This window comes from Cygnus atratus, chromosome 4 (genome assembly GCF_013377495.2).
Source record: "Cygnus atratus isolate AKBS03 ecotype Queensland, Australia chromosome 4, CAtr_DNAZoo_HiC_assembly, whole genome shotgun sequence".
In the NCBI taxonomy this organism is placed as follows: Eukaryota; Metazoa; Chordata; class Aves; order Anseriformes; family Anatidae; genus Cygnus; species Cygnus atratus.
Window position 1 is genome coordinate 30,059,495 of NC_066365.1, and position 9,432 is coordinate 30,068,926.

At 46.1% G+C, this 9,432-nt stretch overlaps 1 protein-coding gene across 1 annotated transcript in view; it reads right to left on the reverse strand.

The window, feature by feature from the left end:
* FNIP2 (folliculin interacting protein 2) overlaps window positions 1-8,442 on the reverse strand; it is a 47,728-nt gene extending 39,286 nt beyond the window's left edge. Inside the window, exon 1 of the mRNA XM_035546965.2 lies at window positions 8,231-8,442. Coding sequence (XP_035402858.1) covers window positions 8,231-8,325 — 95 coding nt within the window. The 5' untranslated portion in view covers window positions 8,326-8,442. The remainder of the gene's footprint in view (window positions 1-8,230) is intronic.
* Between the last annotated feature and the right edge of the window lie 990 nt (window positions 8,443-9,432).

The window sequence follows — 9,432 nt, forward strand, 5'->3', positions numbered from 1 at the left end:
AAACCTTTCTTCTTGTGAGCAGGTAAGAACTGGTCAAGCCCCTTCAGCAACCCTCAGTACAACACTGTATGAGCAAGTATTTTATAATGGACCTAACTTTCTCCTGAGACGAAACCGACCAGAGCAGACTCATGAGGAATCTTCTCAACAATTGCAGATTCAGGACAACTCAATTAAAACCAAACAAAACTCTTACTTTCTCTTCTAGTCAAAACAGTGCCCAGTGGTACACCAGTAATGAAGTCTATACTCCAGCCAACTTTAAGCATTTCAGTAATGCGAATGAAAAGCCCTTGTTTCAATCAGATTTCTAGTTCACATGCCGAGAATACATTTCAATACAAATACGCAGTTACTTCTTTAAGCAGTAAGCAGGGTTTAATTCAGGAGTTCAAGTTATCTTTCATATTCCACCCCGGTGTTTTCGCTTAAAAACAAAGAAGTCAGGCAGCTGCAGTCTCAACTGTGTACACAGGTTCACCAAAGGTGACTGACAAAAAAAAATTCCCCTTTTTCTCTCCACTGCATATCCAGCCCTGGACTCATCGTCAAGTCCAACTACACAGAGCCATTTTATAAAGTTATTGTGTGCCACCACAAAATGACGAACAGTACTGTAACCCAGTCCACAGCAGATGAGACTTAAATTCTCAAGTCTCTGAAATACTAGTCATCAGGTGTTATCAGGTGTCAGTCATCTCCCTGTAGGACTTGGAATCACATCCGAAATGGTTCAGTGCTTAGTAAGCACAGCCAGATGTTGTAAGTGGTATCTTGATAATCAGAGTTAATTTTTCCAACTCTTCAGCTTGATGTGATTTAGAAACTCGTTTATTTAATGGTTGGTAATGCAGAAGCTGGCACTCCTGAATCCATTTCAACCGGCTACCACGTGAGAGCAACCTTCCTCCAGGCTAACAGCCAAGATCCAGTAAGAGCTCAGATGCCTGTCACTACAGTTACCTCCCAAGCAAACTGAAGTGGTTACCCATTCCCAGCTCTTTATTACAGCCCTCTCAACACAGCTGAGGACCAGAACATGAGCCCTCCGTAACCATTGCTGCATGAAGCCTGATAGCTTCACACAACCTACTGCAAGAGATCGTTGTTGTATTAGTGACCTTTATACAGACAGGGCTGAGGAGGGCTTCAACACTCTGTCCTATCAACTCTGCTGGGGAAGTGATAAATGCCCGGTGCATAATCAACTCGTGCATGGGAGAAGGTGCTAACATCACACACCACTGCAGCCACTCGCCAAGACCGGAGCCTTAACACACACGGACTAAACCTGCTGATGTACAGCTGGGCAAAGCTGTTTCTGCACCTAGCTTTCTTCTTCCTTGTGCCTGCACCAGAGGTTAACAAGCTTCCTTCTTGGGAGCTCAGCAGGTCACGCCCTGCTCATTTAACCCAATCACGTTAAACAAGCCATGACTTTGGAAATGAGAGGCCCGCTATGTTTCCTACAGTAGGACCCGTTTGAAAAAAGATCCCATTAGATGGAGCGCAAGCCAGAGCAGAGCATTATGAATGAAGACTTCAGGTAATTTGGGGGGGAATGGTAAAGGAAATGCAAGGAAAGGTGAGAGATCCAAGCACTCAACTTATCAGTGATGGTTGAATGAGTTCTTTGTTTCCGCGTGGACATGTGAAGACAGGCACAAAACCTATGTGACCATAAGCCAAACCATGAGTTGCAGATTTTGAAAAATTTGCATAACTGTCTTTTTACAGACTTTAATATAATGCTGTAATGTGAATGTTAAAGTCCTGTCTGATCTCAAAACGATCCACATTTAGTGAAAGAACCTACAGAGAAGTATGTCATTCTCTGTGGTTTCCTTCAAAAAGGTTATCTGGTGTACTCTGCTCAGATTTCCTGTACCCCTCGAGTTGTGCACTCACATACCCAGCCCCAAAAGTTCAGCAAGTTCAGGTGTCAGATAATATCGAGATTCAGAGTTCAGTGCAAAGACTGAGCACAGAAATCCAGAGCACCAAGTTCATTCAAGCCACTGTTTTATTTCATAAAATCCAGTAGATTTAATAAAAGCTAAGAGTTACTACGTAAGAAACTTCCTGAGTTCCTTACAAAATATACTATAGCAAATCATTTAGAACCCTAATTTAGAAGTGCTAATATCCAACTCAGCCCGTTAGCACCTCTATTAGAGAAGCAAATAAATATTGACAGGTTGTTTACTTAATACAGCTGATTTCATTAGCACATGTGAAACTCCACTGAGCACCTTGGAGGAGACAAGCTGAACTGTATTACACTTCGGTGAGAACACAGTGCAGAGAAAGCTCCGTACTGATTCAGTAATTACACCACACACAGCTCAAGTTTCACTTCAGCAGAACCTATAGAAAGAAAACCATGAGTCAGTTTTAGCAACAGTAAATGGGATTTAAAACCCTCGTGCCCATCAATCAGTGCAATTCTAAGAATCTCACCACTATCCAGGAAGCGTGATGACCAATAAAGCAGAAATATTTCGGCTGTGGTCATGTAAAAACACTGGTACTTGCCCTAATCGCAGCTGGAAAGGCACAGGCACTACAACCGAAACCCCTAAGCCAGCCCTCTCAGTGTCTCGGAGGAACGCTCTGCCTCACAGCCTGTGCTGCGGCTTGTCTTGCGACCTCGATCGTGGATGTAAAACATGGCACTGCTGCACATGCTGCAGCTGCCAACACATGCACACGCGGCACATGGAGGGAGGGGAGAAAGGCAGAGAGAACTGTTAAGGCCAGGAGAAAGTCGAACAAAGAACCCGAGCCTGAAGACTAAGACAGACGACTTGGAGGCAGAGCACACGCACGGAGGTGACTCATGACAGGCAAATGAATAACCACCTCCACGCCGGTTAGCCAGATCAGCGCTGATCAGACGCTTTATCACACAAGCGCGTGGAAAGGCATCCGCAGCCACATGTGCTCCCTCCACACACAAAATGCCCACTGGAAAGCCCTCCTCTTCTCACTTACTCTCTCTAAGAAGCCTGTCAGCCGCCATCCTACAGAACTGCATTCCTCCTCATGTTTTGCCTAACAAGTGAACCCACAGACACCCCCCGCTTGCAATTACTGGCGATTAGGCTAGCATCCCAACACGCTTCTCATGGAGCTTTGTCCAAGTGGCATGCAAGACAGCACACCACTCTCCTAAGCAAGGTGTTTACTAGAAACAAGTGATGGCCACACACACAACACGTGGCTCTAAAACTGAGTCTTTTCTTCAGAAGACACCCCTGAACACCCCTGAAGCACAAAGCAGATTATAGATAAAAGCAGGGGATTGCCAGCAGCAGGACTACCTGGAGGAACAGGTAAGTCACTGAGGTCTGTAGCACACAGCCAGTACTGGTCCCTGGTCCAAGAAGTTCTGAGCAGCTTCAGTGCTACTGAAACGCCAGAGCAAGTAGTAAATGGCTTTTTGTGAAAAAAGTTACTGTTTTCTGGCCCAGCTGGGATGACATGACAACTAATGACTACTACATTTCTGTCAAATGCCTGCCATCTTCCATCCCTCTCAGGTTTTAATAAGGTTATTCTGTTACCTCAGCTGAGCTTACCTCAGAGCCTAGTGAAGCCTGTCTGCACCACCTTTTTTTTCCCCTCTATAAATTCAACTTTTATGAATGAACATTTAATTTTTTCAGCCCAGAGCAGCTGTTTTCTCACTCGCATCAATCCATTTACACCAAAAAGTATTTTCCTACAGCATTAGCACCAGTGCTTTAGGTTGTAGTGTATTCTGCTTTGAGTTGTGCTACTAAGGGCAGAAGCTCGGAAGGCCTCCTGTTGGTACAATGCCCTCTTCATTCCCTGCTGAGCACAGCACCTGGCAGAGTACTCACCTACCCATTCTTAGACATGCGAACAGCAAAAGTACCCTAAGAATAAAGCCTCAAGCACCCGTTATCCAGTTGCACCTCAATTTAAGAGTCAAGCGTGTAGGAAACGCACTATTAGCTGGCTATGGCACTCAGCTGAGCTACCTGTAAATCAGAAATAACATAACTCACTGACAAAACCAATTTGTCTGGTCAAACAAGAATGCATCTTTTCATGGAAGTAAATGAAATAACCAAGGTACATCCACCCCTCTCAACGTCAGCAGTTTATACATTTCCATTTCAGCCACACTGTTTTTCCCCACCACCACCAAAAAAAACACCAGACAGAGAACGTCTTCTTGCAATATTAACAGAGAGCAAGAGCCAGAGGAAACCAAGAGCCTGTTCACTCACAGAAGCACGTAGGGGGAAGGGCAATCCAAGCAACTTAAGAGGGAGAACGGCCTTGGTTCCTGCAAAGCTCAGAAGCCAGAGGACTTGGGTTTTGTTTGTTTTCCTTCAAAACAGCCCCGGGCTGGAAGTGTGGTTTCCATGTCAAAAGACCATACTTTCAATCACTTCCTCCCTAAGCTGCCTCTTGAGCGAGACTGAGACTGCCGTAATAAATCTCTCTGCAGAACTTGCTCTTTAGCTTCCATTACTGAGGAAGGCGGAGGAGGCCAGAACAGAGGCATAAAGCTGCACCTTAAGGCTCACCTTCAGCTGTCAGCGAAGAGACAGGAGGCCGAGACTTACTGTTTAACCCTTGCTGTCCCCATGCTCACAGCTGGCCCTGGGCTGCATCTCCCTTCCCACAGCATATGATACCCATCCTCCAACCCCACCAATGCTTTTTAAACGCATTTACCACCAGATTTGTGTTGTTTCCATTTTCAGAGATGTACCTGGGTGCTCAATACCTTTATAGCTTCATGGATGCCTACAAAGCTGGAATAAGCTCAAGAGAAACCCAATTAGGCTCCAAGAATTTACCAGGGAGTGTTTCATTTTAACAAAGATATAACAAACTGACATGCAAGCATACGCAAAGCTCAGAACTGCTTTCTTTCCTTTTTCAGAAGGTGGAGTATTGCCAAGGCTGGTAATAAACGCTGTGAAATAATGCCTAGCAAATAGGCTCTCACCAAGCATTTCAGTGCTATGACCAAAGGAATTACTAGCATCAACTGCCAGACGGATGATCTCATATACCAACGCTAACAAACTGCTACCAGATAGACATCCTGCAGTACAGCATGACATCCGCTCCATTACAGGCACCAGAAGGAGCAGCTGATACTTAAAGCTGAAGCAGCAGCCTGTTTGCAAGTTTCAAGCCCAGCTGAAATAACACTTCTTTTTTATAGATCACATGTAAGATGAAATTATTCCTTATTTTACAGCATTTCTTCACTAAACATACCAATAGCAAAAAAAATCTCATCAGAGGCTGCAATGCAGAAGTTACACATTCACCAGCCAGAGCAGTCTTCCAAAAACCACAAGGTATTTCTTTCCATCCTTACATCCCTGGGTACAGGTGCTCCGCAATTAAAAGACAACAACAAATCCCCCACACTAACAAAGAATGAAACTTGCATGAAACCTTCGCCCTCTATTTAAGGATGACTTCAATCTTCCACATCAAGTACAGCAAAACTCTGATGTGAAATCTCATTCCACAATCAGGCAAGAACAACTACAGTCAAACTGCTGTAAACTTAAGCACGGGCTATCTGCAATAGTTCATTTCCTTAAAGTCAGCCCCCAGTACCTTACTCAAATATATGCCTAACCCTTGAGACATTCTAGCCTTGAGATAAACCGCGTGCTTATTAAATTTCAAATTCTAGGGGAGGAGGATGCTTTGTTTTTGCAGTAATAGCTGCCATCCTGCCAAGCACATGACCCTGGTAGCACTCCAAAATTTGTACAAACTACTCTAAATCAATCTTGCAAGGGAAGCAACATTTGATAAGCAAATAAGAAATGTTTTAAGAGAATTCAGCCACACCAATGCCCATTTCTCACACAAAGTAATTAGGGTTTCCTCAGAGTGTTGGAGGCTAAACTCAAACTTCTCTGTTAGAAGGCACAGATATATTTTATATGTATATTTGCATATGTATGTATATATATGCACATGCAGATATTTTTAGTTAGGGGAAGCAAAAAGCAGTAGTAATAAAAACCAGAAGCTGAAGATGTGTGCACAAAACTGCTTAGCACAAATGTAATATCATGTCACAAGCACCCATCTGCTTCCCAGCCGGTTTCTAATCTCTCATTTTAAAAAGAAATAAGACATTCCGCAGCTCTTAATACTGCCCTTTCACCACCTTGTACTCCCATCATTTTGAAGGGAGGCGCAGGCCAGCAGAAAGTCCTACTGCCCTAATGGCACTAGATTAAAACCTACACCTCGTGTTTACTTTCTTCTCACCCAGCAGGTAAGGGCTGTGCTGCCATTAGCATGCCGTGCAGCCCAACAGGACCGGATCCACAGAGTGAAATGAAATAATTGGCACTAAGGACCTGACACCCACACGATGCATGTTGTGGAGTTTTATGTTTGACCACCTGTAGCCTGGTCCCAGGGACTGAATGCCCTGTGGTCAGAGCACACTTTCTAATTTCATTCAATCCACCAGGAATCCAGTTTGCACACCAAAGCCACTTGGCTGCGCGAACCAAAGTGCACTAAGTGGAGACAATTGAGAGGTTTTCTTTAAAGGAATGCTCCTGATCCAAATTAAAATGTTAATGCTCTTGTAGCCAAGAAACCATTTCTTGTGGCTTGACATTCAGCTCAGCACCGTGTCTCTTCTCCCCTGTGCCAGCTCATCCTGGTAAGCAGCGTGGAACTTGCAGCTTGCTTTTCTCTTCAGAGCCAAAGACAGGAACCAGCTCTGATGTGTGGTCAAGTTCTATCCAGTTAAAGGGGAGAGGGGCAACAGAACAAGCACAAACAGTGCTCATTACAGGCAAGCCTCGAGTCTGGTCCACGGTCCTTTACCACAGAGTTTCTCCTGGTGTTCCTGGGAATGTTATAAAAGGCAAAGCCTCCTAATGACGCATTTGAAAGAAAAGTTGTCAGACCAAACAAGCCTGGGGAGACATTTTCTACTAGAGACTCTTCCAGTGATAGGGCTACTGCTTTGGGTGAGGAGGGTACATAAAGACGCTCAGGCTTTGAAGAGTTTTGCAACAATCTGATATCCGGGGACACAGACCACTGTTAGCTCTCTTAAACAGTCAGATGGGACTATGTGCATACTGAATTAGAAGGGACCTCGCTAACCAAAACACAAAGAGGGAGTAAAAACTGCTGAAATCCTTGAAAATATAGGCGTGCCATTAGAGCAGAAAGCAGTTGTGCCACTCTAACTGTGACCAGCTACCTACACTTAATACCTAACTTCCCAAAGGATTTGGGCATTTTACTTGTGTCCAATCCTGTATGTCCATTCAGACAGATGTTCTTTCTGCTCAACAGAAAGTCTACTGAAAATGTTGCAGTACGGCTTATAAGACCCCGTGAATATGCTCCTGCAGGGCAACAAAGAGATCGCTGGAATAAAGAAAGAGTATCGCAGCACACTTAGAAGCTATAAGGAAGAAATTTAATGCAATATTAACATGTAAGAAAACCCAAAATGCAAAACCCTTCAAATACATTTATTAACAGTTAATATGCCAAAAACTAATCAGAAAGGACAGGATGAGAGGAATAGGGAGTTAAAAGAATGATGGGTACCTGGAGTGATGTTTTAATTACGCCAGTTTTTGTTTAAAGAACTGTATCATTTAAACATTGCTGAAACTGATGATGGAGTGTGGAACACCTAACCCAAGGAAGAGAAAAACGAATATAGGGCCTAACCTCACAAAATGCTCCAGACTGAGCAAGGATTGGTTGCAATGGGGGACACGCTGTGCAGGGAACCTGCCTCCATGGAGATCCCTGATGGATCCAAGACCTTTACAATTGCAATTAGCAGCCTTGGACCCTGACAGAAAGCACTTGCTAAGATTTTAAGCACAAAGCAAAATAACAGTTGCTGAGAGACCACCACTCGGGTTAGATGCAGAAAACACGTTTTCTTCTAAATTAAAAGGGAGAGATAATTACGCGGTGAGTACCACAGCAGGTAAGCGGCAGGCACAGAGTCCACACGCCGCAGCCGCCCCAAACCCTCCGGCCCCGTTCCCTGACGGGACCCCGAGCCCCGCCACCTCCCCAGGACCGGGCTGCCAGCCCTCGGTGCCACTTCCCCCCTCACCGCGCACGCAGCCCCCCAGAACCCCCGTCAGGCTGGGAGCTCCCCGGGGGCTGCGTGCGAAGCCCCCGCCTAAGATGGCGGCTCCTCCCCGCCGCCCCTCACCTGAAGGCGGGCCCCTCCCGCCCGCCGGGGGCCGCCGCGCCGCCGCCGCCGCCGCCCCGCTTGTGGAAGAGCTTCTGGAGCAGGGTGGGGGCCATGCTGCCGCCGCCGCGCCTCACTTGGCGGCGGGCGGCGGGCGCCGCCGCATCTCCCCGCCGCGCAGGAGCCGCCCGCAGGAGGCGAGGCGAGGCGAGGCGAGGCAGGGGCCGCCGCCTTGCCCGCCCCGCTGCCGGCAGCCGCCCGTCACCTGACCGCCGCCCTGCCCGCCCCGCCCGCCGAGCGGAACGGCCTCGGCGCGAGGAGCCGCGCGACGGGGACGCGGACGCGGACGCGCCGCGCCCCTCGGGCGGTTCGTACTGGCTGCGCCGCGCCGCCGGGCCCGCCCCCAGCACGTGGGGAGGGCGCCGGGAGCCAGCCTTAAAGGGGCACGCGCGCGGCCTGCTCCCGCCAACGCGGCCCCCTCGCGCACCTCACGCCGCAGCGTGCGGAGGGGCGCGAGGAGGCACCCCAGTCCCGCACGTTTTTGTGTAAAAACGTGTTGTTTTACGTAAAGCGTGCGTGTGTTGTTCATAATAAATACAAAAAGAATTTAAAATATATGTATTAAAACGATTTTAAAATATAAATGTTGACGGTTATAAAATATAAATAATAAATGCAAAACTATTCTCAATAAAATATAAATGTTAATTTAAATGTTCATACAGCGATGTTTAAATACGTTTCTATATATCATACACACTTCAGAATGCATGTATAAACGTGTTAGTACATGCTTGCGTGCGCATACCTGCAGAAACGCACCAATATGTACCAGCTGTGAAGGGGCATTAAAAATGTGCAGCGAATATTAAAACGCACCACCTTCTAATAAACTGAGAGGGATTTAAGAAAATAGCTGGTAAAAAAGAGGTAGATGCCACTTTTATGGATGTATGCTCCTCTTCCCTTTAATTCCTTACTCCTCTAAATATATAAATATATAAAAATAAATATATATATTTATAATATACAAATAAAATACATATGTATAATATAAATACAAATATATAAATAATATATAAATATTTTATATTTCTTATACCCGTGGTAATATGCGTGTGCATGCCTTTTTGTAACGATGACCCCGGCATGAATGCGGGCCCTCAGCACCACGCCCCAGCCCGAGCTGGCAGCAGGGCCGGCCGGGCAGTGGCAAATAAAGC